General features: G+C 38.3%; 1 protein-coding gene across 2 annotated transcripts; it reads left to right on the top strand.

The window, feature by feature from the left end:
- The first annotated feature begins 908 nt into the window (after positions 1 to 908).
- Positions 909 to 20,430, top strand: rrbp1a (ribosome binding protein 1a). 2 transcript variants are annotated; one of them, XM_026223559.1, is made up of 29 exons: positions 909 to 1,125; positions 2,708 to 4,267; positions 9,169 to 9,323; positions 9,453 to 9,575; positions 9,981 to 10,133; positions 10,470 to 10,588; positions 10,764 to 10,917; positions 11,359 to 11,497; positions 11,810 to 11,937; positions 12,049 to 12,083; positions 12,289 to 12,343; positions 12,477 to 12,514; positions 12,611 to 12,692; positions 12,786 to 12,823; positions 12,919 to 12,994; positions 13,104 to 13,144; positions 13,266 to 13,353; positions 13,760 to 13,852; positions 14,072 to 14,164; positions 14,283 to 14,372; positions 14,459 to 14,551; positions 14,757 to 14,828; positions 15,852 to 15,947; positions 16,170 to 16,253; positions 16,398 to 16,478; positions 17,115 to 17,198; positions 17,282 to 17,365; positions 19,714 to 19,857; positions 19,947 to 20,430. In XM_026223559.1, the coding sequence occupies exons 2-29, from the start codon at positions 2,725 to 2,727 to the stop codon at positions 19,983 to 19,985; spliced, it is 4,020 nt and encodes a 1,339-aa protein (XP_026079344.1). In that variant the 5' UTR covers positions 909 to 1,125; positions 2,708 to 2,724; the 3' UTR covers positions 19,986 to 20,430. The 2 variants fall into 2 exon arrangements, with proteins under 2 accessions (XP_026079344.1, XP_026079345.1); XM_026223560.1 differs by lacking the exon at positions 16,398 to 16,478.
- The last annotated feature ends 228 nt before the right edge of the window (positions 20,431 to 20,658 follow it).

Genomic DNA, 20,658 nt, shown 5'->3' with positions numbered 1-20,658 from the left:
GACTTCTACGAAGCATGATATAAGCCTCATTCACAATTATTTAGTTATAATAAAAAAATATAATTTGTAATATTTTAATGTTTAAATCTTTAAAAATGTTTCTATTGATGTTCTAGTGCTCTATGGAAACCACACCCACTGCTAAACAAATGAACGTTACACCACACACCTAACACAACACAACAACACCAAAGAATTCAAAATTACATTAAGACTTTTTTTTTTTACATATATAGGCTATATGTTCAATATATGTTTAATCTCAATGTATACACTTAAAGCAAATAAAGATGAATATAAATACTGACTTGTCTTATATTGATTTGTAAAGAACATTAGCAATAACCTTAATTTACACATTACTTTTAAAACAGTCTTTGCCCACAGTCACAGCATAGTAAACAGTTTTAAACAATCTTTGAATCAGTCTCATAAGAATGATATAGTTAACGATTATTTTGTATAAATTCTTTTGTATGAATGTTCACAGCAAGGTATTGTTTCTTATTTTCTTACTTTTCGAGGCATCTAATCCGTTAATTATTATCCATTAAAAGTTATTTTCATGTGAAACAAATGGTGGAAATTAAAGGCCGTATTTTAAATTCATATTTAAACCAGATATATTTTTAAATATAATCAAATGAAATCATAATATATTTGAAAATTATTGTCTATATATATATTTACATTACATTTATTTATATTTACATAAATTATATTATATATTAATATATATACGGTATATATATTCGTTTGGTAGTCAATTGAAATCTGTGGGGAAAAAAACTACAACTCCCATTACAATAAAAAAGACCAGCCTTTTTTTACGACAGCAAAATTCTATTGGTTCGCATCTGTTTGACTGACTCCACTCTAGCCAATCAGATGTCTTCAGGATGAACGGAATGTGGGCCACTGACCGGCGTAATGCCAGCGCGAGAAAGTGCCACGACTCCACACAGACATCGACTGACTCCTCAAGCTGGGGATAAGGTTTTTTTTTTGTTTTTTTGTTTTGTTTTGTTTTTGCTGGAGTGGTGAGGCAGTTGGTTTCGAGATAATCACTTCTGTTTAAACTCTTCCTGAAGTGATTCATCCAACGGAAATCTGCCGCGAGAAAAGGTGAGATTTAAAGCTTTTGTTATGGCGTTATTCATTATAAGCTTAATTTTTTTTTTCAAAAACAATTAACGTTAGCAGTAAACTTGATATCTCCCGTTTATTTCTCTCTCTTTAACTAGCTCATAACCCCAGTGGGTAGAAGATATCTTATTGTAGTTACGAAGCGAATATCATGACTATAAGAAGTGGTTTCACAATTTGGTTCGAGTGATGCTCTCTTGTAGGCAGACAGTTAACTCCAGCTCTTTTCCTTTGTGAGCTAGAAAAGAAAACTGCATAGTAAATAACAAATTTCGGCTCTAACGGCTTTAATATCTGTGATCCGAGATTTGTTTAAACATAATTTTGATATAGCATTCATACTTAAAGTAACAGCTGTGGAGTTCACAAACTCTCAGCCTTGATTTCTTATTGTACCGGTATGTTCACTGAACAGCAACATTATGAATAGGTGTCAAAAGAGATTATGCAATATGGAACAAATCCTGTTTCATCTAAAATTAATCAGCCTTTTAATTCAGTTTTATATAGCAAATGTTGAATCTCCCCATAATGTATCCTATTGGCTTTTTAAATTGCTCCCAGTAAAGTTATTTCAAATAAACCATATAATAACTTTAATTATTATTTCTTATAACATATTTAAATATGTAAGACAGAAATAAATGTACTACATAAATGTAGTCTGTCACATTTTACAGACACAATAATTTTCTCCTGTTGCCGTATTTCACTATAAATGAGCAAGTCTGTACAGTAAGTGTACAGTATACTGTATTTTCTAATCTTATAATGATTAAGCTTTTCCATTCATTTTATGTTTCTTGTTTAATCTAATCTAATAATGAATTGGGACCCAATGAAGTCATTAAATATTACAACACAAGAAAACATTGTCAAAGGCTATGGAAAATAGAGCAGTCTGTGCCGCAAATCCAGTTTACCCAAAAACGCAGTTACCGATGGCCACTAAACCTCGTATAGATAACTTTGTCTAGATTGTTCCTGCTCCTGGGATATGTCAAGTTCACAGCTTTTTTTGTGACATATTTGTGCTTTGGTGCATATTTGAAGTGTGAGATTGGCTTGAATCCCATTGAAGCAGCAGTGTATAGAAATTTGCAGACTGCAGCACATGGTGGAATGGAAAACTCTCTTACATAACTCCTTTTTTTTTTCTTTAACCAGAGTGTTTGCATATCATAGGGAAGCAGCTTTTCATCATAGTTTTTGTTGAAGTTGAGGTTATCACACTTTGACATCTATACTTTCATTTTTTGGTTACATCATGGTCCGCTTCTACCAAATGCAGTGTTTGCATATATTGTATGGAAGAAGCTTTTCTTCAGGTCAACATTGGAAAGCCAACGTAGTATAATGTCCTTGGTGTAAAATTGTAACTAGCACAGCGACAAATATGTGTTTGATAAAGATATTCTGAAGGTAAGAGGGACTCACATTACTGAAAGCTTTAGGTGCCTTAATGTGGAGCTTTAAAATATATGGAAAATTATGTTTGAATATACCATTATTATTGATATAAAAGTTCATGAAACCTTACACTTTTTTTCTTTTTAATCAGAACGGAAACTAGCAGTCATGGATATCTACGATCCTCAGACCCTTGGAATTGTGGTGTTTGGTGGCTTCATGGTGTTCTCCGCAATTGGGATTGCTTTGGTCTCAACGTTTTCCATGAAGGAGACCTCATATGAAGAAGCTATAGCCAAGCAGCGGAAGGAGCAGGGGAAGACCCTATCCAGCCAACGGTCGGACAAGAAGAAAAAGGACAAGGCAGCTGAGAAGAAAACTCGTGCTAAGAAAAAGGAAGATAAGCCCAACGGGAAGCTCCTGGAGTCAGAGGCCACCCCTGAGGTTGCAGAAGTGCCAGCTGAGCCCAGTCCTTCAACTCCTTCATTCCCAGAACAAGTTTCTACACCAGTGCCTAAACAAGAGGCCCCAATTCAGAAATTTCCTCAACCCACCCCTTCTCAGAAGCCCACTCCACCTGCCCCGGCTCAGAAATCTGCTTCGACTGTCCCAACCCAGAAGACAACTCCACCTGCCATGGCCCAGAAATCTGCTGCACCCATCCAAAAGACTACTCCAGCACCTCCTGCCCAGAAATCCTCTCCAACTCCTTCTGCAAAAAAATCTGAATCACCTCCTCCTACCCAAAAATCTTCACCAGCCCCAGCCCAAAAGTCTGCTCAAGCTGCCCCTACACAGAAATCTGCTTCACCTGCCCCAGACCAGAAAGCCACTCCACTGGCCTCTGCACAAAAATCTGCTCCAACAGTCCCCGCACAAAAATCTGCTCAAACTCAAAAGTCTGCTCCAACTACCCCAACACAAAAACCCTCTCAACCTGCCCCATCCCAAAAGGCTGCTCCAACTGCCCCAACACAAAAACCCTCTCAACCTGCCCCATCCCAAAAGGCTGCTCCAACTGCCCCAACACAAAAACCCTCTCAACCTGCCCCATCCCAAAAGGCTGCTCCAACTGCCCCAACACAAAAACCCTCTCAACCTGCCCCATCCCAAAAGACTGCTCCATCTGCCCCAACACAGAAATCTTCTCAGCCTGCCCAAACCCAAAAGGCTGCTCCAACTGCCCCAACACAGAAGTCTTCTCAGCCTGCCCAAACCCAAAATGATGTTCTAACTGCCCCAACAAAGAAATCTTCACAGCCTGCCCCACCTCAAAGGTCTGCTTCAAATGCCCCTACCCAGAAAGCGGTCTCATCTGCCCCAGCCCAGAAAGACACTTCACCAGCCCCGGTGCTGAAATCTTCTCCACCCGACCGAAAACCCAGTCCACCTGCTACAGCCCCTTCCCAAAAAGCTTCTGCAGGTCCTACCCCTCCTGCATCCCATCCTGCTCTTGAAGATGCTCCGCCTGTCCCAGTTCCAAAGGAAAAGAGGAAGAAGAAAGCCAAAGCAGAGTCTGTTTCTGCTGAGATTCAGCCTAAATCTGTGGCTCCATTGGAGACGGTGACCAAAAAGGTTCCTGTCATGGCAGTGCCTCCAGTGGGTACTCCAAAAGCTGTCTCAGCAACTGCTGTGCCTTCCAAAGCAGAAGAGTCCAAACAGGATGCTCCAGCCAAGAAGAAAGGAGGATCCAAGAAGAAGTCAGAGCCAGGTATGCTATTATCTCCACAAAATCACATATATTAAGTGGTCAGATTATTACTAGGCGGGCTGCACAGACCTATAGGAAAAGGAGGACACTGCCCCCTTCTGTTTCTTTTTGCAACTGTACATTTTTAGACATTTCTCTTAATTGACATAATAATTAACAATAATAATAATATTATCATTAATAAAAGTAGCTTTCAGTGATAGTCAGTAGGATGCACTAAGGCATCACCAAACCTTAGGAGTCATAGTTTGTTAACTATTCCTCCAGCTTACCCTTCTTGTCTTTCTTTCGCTACATTGAAGGACTAACATGTGCTGCTGAAAATGAATGCTTGCATTACAGTCTTCATAGCCACTTCATAGCCAGGATTTGCCATTTTTTTTATATTTGTCTGATCCATGACAAATGAATTTAGTATGTGCTCTGCAAACGTGGAGCTTGGATTTGAGCCAGTGTTTTCCTTTCATTCCCACATTCTCTGATTGTACATCTCTATATATTAATAATTCTATTATATATTAAAACAATTTATTTTCTTTTGTTTATAAATACTAAATGTTACATATGATGTAATTATATAAATTCAAGAACTTTATTGTCATATGTACTACAGTACAATGAAATTCTTACTTTGCTTACTCCTCTCGAGAATGACAGGGTATAATGGGAACGTATATAACTTACACAGGCAATACAAAGTATGTAAAAAAAAAAATACAGTAAAGTAAAAATATAAATAATAATAGCTTAAAGAAAGAGATGAAAGGAAAACAGAACCCGTATGTTAAAAAAAAGTCAATAAAAAAAATTCTTCACAGAATAAATGTGTAGTGCAAGTAGCAATAAAGTGACTAAGTGTAAAGTGTCAAGTGGTGATAAAGTGTCAGTGTAAAGACTAGTGTTTAAATTGTCAGTCAGATGCGTTATGAGTGTATGACGGTCCAGCAGGTATAGTGCAGATTGCCATTAAACAGGCTTAGTTTATTTATTTATGATGATACAGGTGGAAGTGGCAGTGGGTTTTGACTATTTTTGTCAGTCTAATGGCCTGGGGGTATAAACTGTTCTGGAGTCTGGATGTTCTGGCTGCAGTGCTCTGGTACCGCTTGCCAGACTTCATGAGGGTGAAGAAATTGTGGATGGGATTGGTGGTGTCCTTGATGATGTTGCAAGCCCATTTCCAGATCCTTTTTTTGTATATGTCCTGTAATGAGGGGAGATCAGTCCCTGTGATTTTCCGTGCCAGATTTATCACCCTCTATAGAGCCTTTCTATCCTGTGTTGTTCTGTTGCCAAACCACACAGCAATGCAGCAAGGTAACATACTCTCCACAGTGCTTCTGTAGAAATTATGGAGAATCTGTGATGACATGCCAAATTTCCTTAGCCTCCTCAGGAAGTACATTCTTTGATAGGCCTAACTAACTAGTTTCTTTGTATTTACTGTCCATTTGAGGTCCTCACAGATATGTGCACACAGGAACTTCTAGCTGCCAACTCTGTCAAGCTCAGCATCAACGATCAGCAGAGGCTGATAAATACGCTCACTCCTCCTCATGTCCACAACCATCTCCTTGGTCTTGCTGATGTTCAATGTGAAATTGTTTGCCTCACACCATGTGACCAGTTCAGACACTTCTTTCCTGTATGCAGTCTCATCATTGTTAGTGATAAGGCAAGTGACTGTGGTGTCATCTGCAAATTTTATGATGTTGTTGTCAGGATGGCTAGCAACATAGATATGAGTGAAAAGAGTGTACAGCAACGGGCTGAGTACACAGCCCTGGGGATTGCCTGTGTTCATTATGATGGTGCTGGAGGTGTGTTTTCCGAGGCGAACATGTTGAGGTCTACTGGTGAGGAAGCTCAGTATCCAGTTACACAGTGCAGAAGACAGGCCCAGGTTATATAACTTTCTTATGAGTTTTGAGGGGTCTTGCACAGCTGTCTTTATTTTCCAGGTGAGTTAGGATTTTGTGAGGGGGTAATAAAATGGCATCCTCTGTTGATATATTAGTCCTGTACGCAAACTGTAATGGGTCAAGGGTGGCTGGTACAATACTTTGAATGTGTTTCTTGACGAGACGCTCAAAACACTTCATGAGAACTGGTGTGAGAGCCACATGTCTGTAGTCATTCAGACTTGAAACTGTGTTTTTTGGGGGACAGGGATGATAGTGGTGGACTTGAAACAGACAGGGACTGTAGTCATTAAGAGGGAAGGATTGAAGATGTCACTGGTTACATTGGTTAGATCTGAAGCACAGAGCCTAAGCACACATCCTGGGATGTTATCTAGAGCTAGGCCTTGCCACAATTTCCTTGGGTCACGTGTAGCATAGTAAGTTTTATATATTTATTATATATTGTATTTATATTTATTATTATATATAGTATTTATATTTATACTTACTTTTTATTTAACATTATCAAAAAAATGCAGTGTAATTTCTTTACGAAGTGTAGCAGAAGCTAATTTTAGACCTGTAATAAAAAAAATTAAAAAGCCAGTCCAAATGAATATATTCAAGGTAGTATTGCCTCAGTGTGCAATAACCAGGATACTTCTGATAGGTTTGTCAGACCCTTAAATACACAGAGATAAAATTGTTTTTGCTAGACCACACAGATGAGATCTACATGTAATAAACCTCAGAGTGGAGCCTGGAAAAGCTGAAAATATGGTGTATGTGAAGTGGCTGACTCGTAAGTTTATATACGTGTCACTTCCTGATGTCAGTCATCTCGTTCAGAGTACCGTCTGGATTGTTTCTTCTGACAAATAGCGCTGATGTGCTCTATTTCCTTTATGGGCGGGGTTTTGGAATAGCACTACTCCTTATTTGCTGATGTTGGCTCTGATTGGTTGCAGAGAGCACGGAGTGGGTTTCTGTCTGAAGTGCTACTCGCAGGGGAATTGAGGCAGTGAGCTGCATTCTCCTGATCTTGTGCTGGTTTTCATGTACATGTGTGTGCTAGTTCACAGACTCTTAAGCACATAGTCTGAGTTTAATTTAATAACAGTTCCACATTCTGCCTTGCTTTTGATTCTTATGATGTTGTGCATAATTTTGACTTCACTTCATTCTCTGTGCCTTTCTCTCTTTTTGCACACTAGTTTTGTCAACTAGAGATTTGAAAAATGACATATATTATCAAAATCGACTAGTCGCACAACACAAAATAGAGCAATACCACTAAAAAATCTAGATAAATCGCTCAGCCTAAGTCTTTAGTTAATTTATTGTTAGAATAGCAAGCTTTTCAGTGTTATTATCATGAAGTAAAACTAATAATTAAAAACATTTATGTTAATTGAAATAAAATGTAAATAACTATTTTGGTTAGTCAACATGTTAAGTTGTAGTAAAATGCAATAGATTTACCAAAACTAAATAAATAAAAACTAATAAAAAAATTGTATTGTATTTTTTTTTTTTTTATGTGGTCAAACATTTCTTTCTCAAACTCTTTTGAACTCCTATGCATGCTCACAGAGTCAGTCCTTATGAATTTTCCACTCCACTGTGATGAGGTATTGCTTCGCTTTGGAAAAAGCAGAGAGTTTGTGGCAGCACACAGGTGCGTTTCCGTGGATCCAGAATTCCACTCCTCTTCACGAAGCACAGCCCTCTTGGCCCTGTTCAAACAATACTTTTGCCTCAGCTGCTCCATTAGGGGAGCACACAAAGGCCTTTGGTGACTGGACAATAGGAGTTTATCGTAAGTCCTGGGTGCCATCTCACCCTGGTGCCACACTGCACTCATGGCATGTTGGCACTGTCTAAATAACACGGCGAGTCAAAAAAGAACATGAAAGTGCATACACACACCACTGAACAAGCTTTCAGTACTGTATTATTGTACACAACATTCTCTGGAAGCTGCACTTGTTTTGGTCTGTCTGTTTTATTTTATGACTGTGCTGTTCTCAACATGTTTAATTGGATGCTGGAGATCATGGTCTGGGTGTTTAGGGAATGTTAAGGAGTGTACGATTTGGAGAATTCACTCATAAATACAATTAATTTAGTTTAGTGGACAGCCTGCTGCGACCAGAGACTGTTTTGCCACAGAGCATTTCTTAGTATTCTGATTTAGTGTGTCTCAAATACAGAATGACACACTGGCACTATGAAGGGATGTAACTGTGTTTTCTCAGTGGATAGCTGTTAAAGTTACAGGTTGTAGGACCTGCCACTAGAGGGCGCACTACCAAAACAATAGTAATCGTGTGGTTTGATAACGCTAAGGAGCGTGGAATGATGGAATTTGTTGTCTTCTACACAACTGCTGACGGCCATCAATCAGACGGAAAGATAAATCTTGGATTTAACACGAGTTCTATGATTTGCACAAGTAGATTACATACAAAGTCAATGCAAAGATGCGATCAGACTATGGATCAAATGCACCCTCGCGGAGGTCTAGAGATGCGATGCCCCGCGTTTGGCGTGTGTGCCCCATAATACTAATCTTGTTGATCGTTAAAATAGCATGCGTTTCCTGTAAAGATAACAATCAAAACAACCCACCTGTCATGTAAAACATGCGAGATCAGCATCTCTTTCTAGTTGAAGTTTGTCGCGAAGCTGCTTCCGCATTTGTCCAGACACTGTTGTCATGTGACTTCTACGTCAGTAAAGGGTAACAAAGGGTAACTAACGTCATTGACAGGCGACTGCTCTACTCCGTGTCACTGTTTAGAATGGGAATTTTCTCATGATTTACAAGTAGTTGAAAACATTAGAGATATTGTTAGTAATCAGCTGGACAAAATATATAACACTAGCCTAGTGGTTTTTGGATATTTTAATGCAAATATCTTACAAATTGTACCTTTAACTCTGTGAGTTTTGTCATTTGTATCGGTTATCTGTTTTTTGTTTCTTTCTCTCTAGCGGTGGCTGCAGACCCCGTGGACAGTCCACTGTTCCTGCCTTACAAGGCCCTGCTTTCCACGGTGAGGAGTATGGTGTTCAGTGAAAGAGAGGCCCAGCAGCTCATTGAGGTTCTGTCTGATAAGGCTGGCATTATTCAGGAGACATGGCACAAGGTATGGCCAACTTCCTAAAATCATATAATCTTGTTTTATATTTTTAAATGAGTAATCTTTCATTTTCTGTCACTGTATTTAAACTCAACCAAGAGGTTTGACTAAACAGAGTTTTACATATGTTTATAGGCCACACAGAAGGGTGATCCAGTAGTTGTGCTGAAGAAACAGCTGGAAGAACGAGACAAGCAGCTGGCAGCAGAGCAGGAGGACTCAGCAGCTGTTAAAAGCCGACTGAGGGATTTGACTAAAGTGAGGCTTGAAACACTCATGCCAGTCTAAAAAAAAAATCACATACAAATTAGGAAAAGTTTGATATGTGCACATGCATTAAGCCTTAAATGGACTCTATTAGAGGAAAACTGGCTAGTTTCTTGATTAAATATTTTGCTTTGGTCTGAAGGTGATAATGCCAAAGTTTAAACCTACACTACCATTCAAAAGTTTGGGGTTGTTAATGTTGAAAACAATAATTACTTTTGACCAGTTAATGAGTCATAATTGAATATAAATTAATAATTTCTTTAAAATTTTGAATGCTTGTCTACAATGTTTTTACCAGCTATACACAACCCTTGAACTAGAAGCCCCAAGTATTGTGATGGCCTGTTTTCACGCCAGATCATGACCAGCGTATGATTTATGTTTGTTGTATAGGAGCTCTCTGTGGAGAAGTCAAAGGTGGCATCTGTAGAGACCAGGCTGAGCTCTCAGCTGAGTAAACGAGAGCAGGACATCATCGCCCTGCAAGCACGCATGCAGGCCAGTTATCAAGACCACCTTGCGGACACTCAGCAACTTAATGCCAAAGTGAGATTCTCTGCTGTACACCTGCATGGTAGCAAGACTCTCTAAAAAGTCACGTGATAACAAGGACATCTAGTAAAATATTTATTTAATAGGACAGAAAAAAAAGAAGAAAAAAAGATAAATCTCAAATGATGAGATGACCAAACAATTTTTCTTCTAAAATATGCATTTATTCGTTACACATTGTAACATAGATGGAAGTTTTCTCATTAACGTTAGATATAAGTGAATGCATTAAATTTAACGGAATTAGATGCTTTTGATTAATCATATTAGTGAGCTTTGGCAGCCCTGATATTTACGTGATGTGCTTAAGCCCTTTTTGCTCCTCCTTAGATCTTGGCTCTCCAGGACCAGCTGGAGAAAGGCCCTAATGCTCAGCTGGCCCGACTACAGCAGGAGAACTCTATCCTCAGAGATGCGCTCAATCAAGCCACCAGTCAGACGGAGAGCAAGTACGAACCTACAGCTCCTGCCAAACCCAATAATGGCTTGCTTTCTTAATTCATCTGTTTCACAATAGTGACAAACATTGAAACAGATCTGTCTTTCATATTTCTTTCATTAGTGTAAAAAAATTGTTGCAAATAATGTTTCATGTTGACTTTTTTTTTTTTTTTGACCGATTAGACAAAATGCTGAATTGGCCAAACTGCGCCAGGACTGCATTCGACTGAATAAGGAGCTGGTGGAGAAGAACGAGACCTTGCAGGCTGACGAACAGCTCAGGAAAAATCTGGAATCCAGAGCTGCCATGGCTGAGAAACAACTGACCCAGCTGCAGGTCAGATACTCGCCCTTCTTTGCACCACAGAGGCCAATCATTCCTGTTGTTTAGTTTGTGGAGTTGTTTAGTTTTGTGATGCCTCTTATGAAAGTCCCAAATGACACACTAATTCTCATCAAACCTGTCCCAGCATGAGCACCAGCCTCATTAGAGCTTTCTTCTGCCCCTCGCTGGGCTGTTTTAGAGAAACTTAGTTTCTTGTGTATTTAAGAAGCTTGATTAAGCTTGCTGGTAAAGCTGAGGCTTAGCAACTTAGATTGCATTTAAGGTACACATTTCATCAGTTCTTGCTTTCTCTAGGTATTGAACCTATGACCTTGGTGTTGCTTGCGCTATACTCTACTGTTTGAGATATTACCTGTTTGGCTCATAGAGACTCTGAATTTAGTGACATTGTGCGACCAAATCTGAACTGTTTTCATGCTTTGTCCCCTGCAGGCGAACTGTGTGAGCAGTGAACAGGCCCTGCAGAAGCGTCTGGAGGAAGTGAGTGAGGAGCTCAGACAGACCCAGAGCAGCAGAAACAGCCTTCAGACACAGCTTGAACAAGCTCAGAAAGACGCCACTGCTGTAGCAGGTCAGCACCCACTTGGTTCTTTAGCAAGGATGTACTCTGTAGAACCACAAGATTCAGTCTGTTTTAAAAACATTTCTTTATAAATGAAAAAGATGATTAGATCTGAGCTACAAATCGTGCAAGGTGTAATGCTTCCAGTATCCACAATGTGTCCTTCAACAAAACATTTAACGTCAGGCAGGCCTGGCTCCAGAATCAAATCACTGAGGGTGCTTTTTTGTGGAGTATATGTTGCTTTAGACAAAAGCATCAGTGAAGTTATTAATTAGTCTTTGAAAAAAATGAGTCCGCTTCGTCACTGCATTGTTTCAGAGGCTCAAGCTCGTGTGGCCAGTATGGAGGCGGAAATGAAAGAGCAGACCAGACAGTTGGAGAGTCTGCAGAGCCATCTGAAACTGCTGGAGGCGAGCCAGAACAAAGAACAGAACCACAATTCAGAGGTGACATACTTTCTGAGATGTGTCAAATTGAATAAATGGGTCAAAGTTTGTTAAACATTATGAAAATTATGGTTGTGACTGTGAGGTAATTTGCATGTGTAATATTTACAGGCTTTGATGGCTGAACTGGAGCAAGCAAAGTCTAGGTAAGATAAAAGGCCATATTTGCTTGAGACGCAAAAAATTGTGCAAGTTGTTAAGACTTGTTTTCAGATGGTGATGAAATGTTTTTTTTCTCCAGTGACACTTTTATTTATTTTTTTGCATTAGTCATATCATTTTTGTACAGTTCAACAAAAAAATGCATCAATAAATTTGAACATGAATACACATTGTTTGCTTAATCTCAAGCCTGAAGGAGAAAGAAGAGGAACTGATCCAACTCAAGAACATCAGCGCCAATCAGGTGAAGCCGAACATACTGCATTTTAGACATTTTCAGCACATTTTAGTATTTCATTTGCAACTTCGGCTTTTAATATGTGAAGCAGGTGATTTGTTGTGCCACCTTATTTGAACCAATCACATGTCCTCTTCAGGTGGATAACACAACAAAGGTGCAGCAGTTGCAGCACAGGTACTATAGTGATGTTTTCTGATGCTTCATTAATACATTTAAGTAGTGTATTTGAATTATTCAAAATTTTATTTGATCCTTTCCTTTGAATTGTAGCATTAAGGAAAAGGAAGACCAAATAGCAACTCTTCAGGGAGAGCTCCAACAGCTTAAAGAAAAAAGCTCAGACCTCACCGGAGTAAGTTTAACATATGCAAACCCTCACACTACAAACAATAATTCAGTTTAGACTTAACCGTTAATCCTATTTTTTTATTAATATGATTCCTAGCCTGAAAACACAGAAATGCTGGAACAGCTTCAAAACAGGTATGTGATGCAAACAACAGCTTCAAATTCACGTGTTTTTCTCATTCTCTTATTAAGATTTAATGCCATATGTTCTCTTCTTCCTGTTCCCGTAGTTTAAAAGAAAGAGAGTCTCAGGTGGCTCTGTTTGAAGAAGAGATGAAGCAGTGTAAAGAACAGTATGACACTAAAGTAAGTGAGACTGTTATTCTCTTAGTACATCTGACTTTTAAAGCTGAAGTGTATAAATGTTAGTTTGAAACAACTCCCCATTTTCTAATAATGCACTCTTGATTTACAGCTGGCAGAGAGCACAACTAAGCTGGAGTCACTACATAAAAGGTACATATTCAGTCCTACTGAAGGCCACTGCATGTTTATGCTCCTGTCAGCCTCCCACATTAACACCATTCTGTGAGAAATCTTCTTTCACAAAGCCAAGTGGTTTTCTAATGTGTTTCAGTGTCACTGAAAAAGAGAGCCTGGTGACATCACTACAACAGGACGTGCAGCAGCTCAAGGAACTAAATCAGTCACAAGGCAAGAGCTGCGTAAGTAGCCAACTGAGACAACCGTGGACGTGCTTGTCATTCTTGTACACAGTGATTCATAAAACATGCGTAGGCACACATTTTTATCTCATGTCAGCTGGGTATATGTACAAAGCTGCTTGTTGAAGTGTTTTTCCATTTTTATTTCAGGACTTTTAAAGAACTGTAGATAGGTTTTTTTGTAAAAATATATGTAAATGGATATGGTCATCATTTTACTCAACAGTTTTTAGTTTTAAAGAAACCTCAAGTAATTTATGTTTCATGTTAATCCACTATTTCTTCCAGTGTCTCAAATCTTTTTATTTTTTGAATTTCTGTGCTTAGATTTGCTTATTTGTTGGTTTTAGAGGTGTTAATGTGAATATTGTGTTCAGTTGTCACTGAGCATTTAATGTCATTACAGGAAGGTTTGGAGGACATGCTGAAATCTGTCCAAGCGGAGTCCAGAGAAGTTCTTCATTCTCTTTTCCCACACATCAACATAGAGACGACGCAGGTGTCTAGGATTTCAGTTTTCTTGTGGTTTCATTTCTCAGTTTTGTTTTTGGATCCACGTGTAATATTGGTTTTGGAAAAGCAAAGACACGTAACATCAGTCCCTCTATACATACAGTATCATTCAAGAGTTTATTCACCAAGGCTGCATTTAAATGGTAGCATACATAATCCACTCTGAATGCTAGCTAATCCGGAGTCTCTCATTCTTTTTCTTCAGACCAGTTGGCTTCAAGACTTTGCTGTGAAAGCACAAGAGGTGTTAAATAGAAAGCAACAGAGCCAAGAATCCCAGCAAAGCTCAGAGATGGTGGTAAGTGTGCTGTGGTTTGTGGTCTTGTGCCATTATCATCTTAACGTGGCTCTTTGTTGCCCCCTACTGGGGATGAAAGGCATATTTGTGGTAACTACAATGCTGTTTTTATTATTAGGAGATAATGGGGAAACTACAGGCAGCCCAAGAGAGTCAGTCCACATTACAGTCTGAGTGTGAACAGTACAGGAGCGTACTGGCTGAGACGGTCAGATTATACACCAAGCATCTGTGTCAACAAAGCCTTAATGGGAATGAGATCAAGAATGTGATTTGTTTCCTGATGTTCTTTAGGAGGGGATGCTGAAAACACTTCAGAAGAGTGTAGAGGAGGAGGAGAGAGTGTGGAAGACCCAGATAATGGAGTCAGAGGAGAAACTGAGAATGGTAGGTTTATTCACTGTACAATAATAATGAAGAAGCTTTATTCTTTTTTTCTTTGATTTAATAGAAAATAGACATTTTGGTTATGATTTTGGTATCCAAGTGTCCAATAATATTTCAGGGAGAGTTTGGTGGCTCATTCCTCCTCCAAGTGAATGTGAACGTTTCAGTGTGTTATTTTAAGTTTTCAATCTGTCGTTTTATGTAGGAACTCAAAAAGGTGCAGGAATTAGAAGAGACAACAGAGAGCTTGAGAGAGGAGAACCAGAGAACCCAGCAGGTACAGATTTCAGCTGTGGAAATGAGTTTTTGTACAGCAGGACACTATAGGAATACCCTCACACTCTCTCTCTTCCTCCCCCATTTTCCCTACCTCCCTCATTAAGATCAGCTCCAACAAACTGTTCCTTTTATACACTTACTTTCACAAAGCAATGAGAAGCATTATACATGGATGTGCGTACGGTTGCTGAGCTTTAATCAGAATAAAACCGTATATTAAAAGCTAACAAAGGCAGTAGCATTTACAAACAACCGCGTATCTAAAAGTATGAGACAACAGCAAAGAAACATACCATTAAGAGCCGTTCTTGCACAGGTTCAGCGCGATCCTCTTCATTAATATTCTCTGTGTCTCAATCAGGCTCAAATTAAAAAGCAATATAGAGAGTGTCTTTGTTTACAATACAACCGGAGCACATTCTGAGCTTGAGGGCCGGGATGTTCAGATGCGCTCGAGGCAGTCTTAGCGAAACACCCTGAGAGCCAGCTGACCAATCTCCGCTCATCATGTATTTCTGAAGGAGGGGTTTCATAATAACGGGAAATAAATCTAGGTGTTTGTCAGAGAAGGGATAGATTGGTGTGGAATAAAGGTAAATTACGTGAAAAATAATGTGTTTTTAAAAAAATGAAGCATGAAAACGTTACACTACCCCCCATAAACACAATCAAGAAAAAGAAAAAAAAAAAACAGTAAACCACCTCTTTAAGCATGCATCATTTCGTCAGACAGGTTCTATTTAAGTGATTTCTTGATTTAACCGGTCTGACAGTAATCAGACCTGGGTGTGGCTAGTGAAATTCAACTTCGCTTTCTAAAATAATCTGCTTGATCACAGTTCTTCATGAATGAAGTCATAATTTAAAAACTGCATTTTGTATTACCTTGCATTATCTTTGTGTAATATAAAATTAGTTTGATGATCTGAATCTTATAAGTGTGACACATATGCAAAAAATATGCTTTCACCACAAATTGTCATTTAGTCTTATGTAACAATCCATTTTTCCCCCTGTGCAGCTGGAGGAGAAAGTGATGTTGCTCAAGGCCCAATTGAAGAAACCGCTCCAGTCAGTGTCCACTGACACCCAGAGTCATTCAGAAGAGATAACACATGTGAGCGCACACTCCTGCCTAAATGCTTAGTCTGTAAAACACAATATGAGATACAGAAACCAAGCCATATTAGTCAGTCATTCAGTGCATTTAATTTGTTCACTTTTTTAATAGCAGTTTTGCCCTTGTTGAAGAGGTTGTTTAACGTCTGACGTGGTTGTGAAAAGATCTTGAGATCTAGTTTTGCTCTGCCAGTTAACAGTTAAATTTATTTGTTTTCAGTTGAAGCAAGTTTTAGCAGATTCTGAAAGACAGCTGAGTGCAGCCCAGAAGGAGATACAGACGCAGAGGGAGGAGCTTTCGCAGGTTGGTCTCTCTTGCAGTCCAAAGTATTTGCTACAGGTTTACACCTACTATTCTTTGTTTACCCACAATCATATGCCAAACAGGAGATTATGCCAAGGAAAATAAACAAAGTTGGTTTTGTTGAGTGACCGCTTTTATTTCCAGATCAGGCAGCAACTGGGTGACGTGACAAAGCGAGCTCAGGGAGTGGCTGAGAACGGGCAGCCTGAGGCGGAGGAGTGTCAGGTTAGGGTGCGACACAGAAAAGCACCCTGCACCTCACTTGGCAGTTTTCGATAGAGTTTTCCGTACTAACTATGGCTATATCTCAAAACCTATCAAGTCTTCCAAAAATTGTTGACTTGAATACTGCTTACTTTGTTGAATTAGGAGACACAGTTGCCGAATAGTAAAGTTAATTCAAATGTATTTTAATAGTTCATTTCATTCTACACATTGAGATGACTTTACCCTATGCAAGAGACTATATTTATGTGCCATATGTTATTCTCCCTATCCAGTACTGCCAATGAGGGGATTTTTTTTAACACCTAATTTTAACCACTCATATTTCAGCGTTTTCTTTTCAGCAGCTTCTGTTAACCCAGGCACCTGTTTTCATCTCTGAATATCTGCACTCTTGGGTTCTTTCTGTCGCTCACCTTTTTTAACCACTAACATTTGTCTTTTGTATTTGAAACTCATACTACTATGAAGATCCTACTCTTTTTGGAATATTTGATGCTTGTTTTCACTCTTATTTTCTGGATGCATTGTGCACTAATGCAGCTCTTGTGTTGGCTGGCATGGGAAGGGTTTGCAGTATTTCACTGATTAACTAAAATAACTTATCTACTTGGATGGTATTTTTGGTTGGGTCAGGTCCAAGCTCAGCTGGAGCAGACATTGGAAAAACTGCAAGGTGAACAGGCTCTAACCCAGCAGCTCTCTGCAGAAGTGGAGCAGGTACAGTGGTGGTCCAGATCCTGTTTCGTCTAGATTTCTAAAAACATGTTAATTTATTAAACGCATTATTCCATCCTTTATAGGCTCAGGAAGCCCTCAAAAGCCATCTAGAACAGATGAAGGTAGCTGAAGAATCTGCATCCATGGAGGATGTTGTTCAGCTGAAGGTATTTTTGAACTTTGAAAAGCTGATAACCAGTATAATGTTTTTTTTTCTTTAAAGGTGCTAAGAAAGCACTTCAGCTGGGAATGACAATGTCAAATACCAACATCTGATGATGGTACTAGATTTCTATATTTCCAAAAAGTGGCAAAGGAATGAACTAAATGTAAAGTGTATGAAGTGAATCCAGTTATAAATGGAAGATATAATCATTGGTTTTGGTTTAAAAATAGAAATGTCCAAACTGTATTTAGAATGTAAGATGTAAAACTGGTCACACAAGACTTACCCGTGTGTATTTATTGAAAGGAGAAGAATTGCCTTAACATGCTCTTTGTAGGTGTTTCTTGACTGTTAAACATGGTTCCCACGGGTCCTTCAAATCATTGAAAGTTTGTGAATCTGGAAAAACTATATTTCAAGGTCCTGGAAAGTTTTTGAAAACAAGCTTACGTAGATACATGTCATTGAAAATGCTTGAATTTATTTTGCGGAATAAGTTTTCTAAAAAAGAATTATTCCCTCCGGTCCGCTAATGTGTTATTTCACCAACACTTCAGTGCCTATGCATATTAGCTTGCTTGATTTATGTTAGTTACGTGCATTTAAGTGTTTCCTGTGTGAGGTAGTTGTGTTGTTTGTTGCTATGACGTTCATGCACATGAATCCACTACAATGGTACCTCAAACGTCTCTCTCTCTCTCACACACACACACACACACACACACACACACACACACACACACTCTGTTAAACATTGCAAAATAGGCTGAAACCACTGAAACGTGATGCCTGGGAGATGCAAGTTTCAAGATGTTTGGCTCACCAAAGAATGTACAAAGAATGGCTTGCCAGAGATGAAAACTGAATGTATCTTAAAATTTAACCTTGCTCGCACTTGAAATCTGTCCCCACATTAACAGGGTGGCCACGAGTTCTTAAAATGTTTAAAATAAGGTTTTCCACATAAAGGGCCTTTAAAAGTCTTAAATGTTTTAAATTTAATATTTGGCAGAAATCTTGGTCCGTTTCTAAATCGTTTCAGTTCACTGGAACCTTCGCTCCCTGATAAATCCCACAATGCAGCACAAAAAAATAGGGAGCATCGGTGCTCACTATGCTCCCTTACCTTATTTACATTTAACAAATTCAATATAAAATTTTCCATATGTAAAATAATTTGTGATTTCAATCAGAAGTTTGGTTTTAAATTTCATATAGGTGGTATTAAAAAGGTTTTAAAAATTCTTAAATCTAACTTATTCATTGACACCCTGATTAAACCTTGGATTTAAGGGTATTGGACCTGGAAAGTCCTTGAATTTGAAGTTAACCAAGCTTCGGGAACCCTGGTTAAAGCGATACTGTGGAAATGGTTTTCTCAAAGTAAATTAATGGCTATTTTTAAAAACGACTTTCTAGATAAAATATTGTAACTTTCATCAAATATCATTTTGAAAGATTGTATAGAATTTGATTTATCAATTTATTTATGTAATGTCTTGTTAAAGGGATAGTCCACAAAATGAAAATTCTGTCATTAATTAATCACCCTCATGTTGTTCCAAACCTGTAAGACATTTGTTCATCTTCGGGAAAACAAATTAAGATATTTTTGATGGAATCTGAGAGCTCTCTGATCCTCCCATAGACAGCAAGGATGCTTACACGATAAAGTTCCAGTAAATACAAACAATGGTGGCAAGGTGATGCGGAGGAGACAAATTGTTGAATAAAGTTGTTATTTTTGTTTTCTTTGTGCGCACATTTTTTTCATAGCTTTGTAAAATTACAGTTGAACTCCTGATGTCACATGGATTATTTTACTAAAGTCCTTGCAATATTTCTGGACCTTTATTGTGTAAGGATCATTGTTGTCTATTGGAGAGTCAGAGAGCTCATGGGATGCATCAAAGATATCTTCATTTGTGTTCAGGTATAAAACAACATGAGGGTGAGTAATTAATGATCATTTTCATTTTTGGGTGAACTAACCCTTTAAATTGTGTACAGTTCACTTAGGTATTATTATTATTATTAAGACTTTGTAAATCTTATTATTCTTGAGCTTGCTTTTGATCGAAAGAAGAGGGAAAAGGTGTCAAATCACTCAAAAAATTATGTAACGATTAAGCACTTTTCAATTATAACTGAAGATCTTGTGTAATTGTTATTGAAATAAGATTATTTGTATGTACTTTATTTACTTTATTACATGGCAATAAAAAATGAGCACTTTTTATATTTGACTTTGTCCTTGCATACTGGAAGAGCTTTATCTGAAATGTTTCTTGTTTAACTGTTAGAAGTGAGTTTCTATGTAAATCCCTAACGCTCACGACTTCGTTTTAGGAGTGTCTAGAGAAGGAGCGAAAGATGACCAAAGATTTGGGCAAGGCAGCCACCAAACTTCAACAGCTGCTAAGAAACAGTCAGGACCAACTTTCCAAAGAGAAAGAGAAAGTCAGGACTCTGCAGGATCAACTGCAAGACAAGGTACAAACATCATACAAATTTGTAAAAAGTCTATAAGGACAAATAACTGCAAGCCTGTGTTAACATAGTTTATGTTCTTTGTTTTTCAGGAAGGTGATGGAGAACTGAAGCAAGGCACTTCTGTTTGAGGTGTAAAACTAAACAAATTGCCAAAAATTGCCTTAAAATGACCAAAATGAAGCATTCCAAATTTTCTTCCCTTTTTTTTGTCACTATAATTTTGGGAGAAATTGTTTGAAGACTTTAGAGAAATCTAACTCATGCAAACATTTTATTCTGGAGATGTGCTGGAACTATTTTCACTTCACATTCCATCTGAAATGTCAGAAAATATTCTTCAACTGCCTTATATTCTTAGTGTTCCCACACCTTTCCTCCTGATGTCAAGTGTTAAAAGGGAAATGCATGTGCGTTATGCGTACAATAACTAGTGCAATTAATTTCTTGTAAGTGAAGGAGTATGCATAATTGTGTTGGTACATGGGTTCAGCATTTGAAATGCCCACTCTGTATTTGGCTTCAACACTATTGTAGTAAGTTCGATAATAAATAATAAATGACAACATAGCTTTATTTTACTGTCATGTTTATTTCTTTTTTGTTATTAAAGAAATAGTTCTCCCAAAAATGAAAATGTACTCAGCCGCTGGTCAAACAAGATGAAGATAAATTGTGTCTTCATCAGAACAGATTTGGAGAAATGTAGCATTATATCGCTTGTATATCGCTCCTCTGCACTAAATGTGTGATGTAGTAATGGGAGACCAAATAGCTGGTATAAATATATTTGTTTTAACTCAA

The sequence above is a fragment of the Carassius auratus genome, chromosome 38, assembly GCF_003368295.1.
Source record: "Carassius auratus strain Wakin chromosome 38, ASM336829v1, whole genome shotgun sequence".
Taxonomy (NCBI): Eukaryota; Metazoa; Chordata; class Actinopteri; order Cypriniformes; family Cyprinidae; genus Carassius; species Carassius auratus.
The sequence above is the reverse complement of the archived record's forward strand: the minus strand, read 5'-3'. Positions and strand labels throughout refer to the sequence as shown.

Coding starts and splice junctions, on each gene's coding strand:
- rrbp1a (XM_026223559.1), top strand. CDS start 2,725: ATGGATATCTACGATCCTCAGACCCTTGGAATTGTGGTGTTTGGTGGC. Junction 4,268..9,168: donor CAAGAAGAAGTCAGAGCCAG/GTATGCTATTAT, acceptor CTTTCTCTCTAG/CGGTGGCTGCAGACCCCGTG. Junction 14,165..14,282: donor AGCAAAGCTCAGAGATGGTG/GTAAGTGTGCTG, acceptor TTTTATTATTAG/GAGATAATGGGGAAACTACA.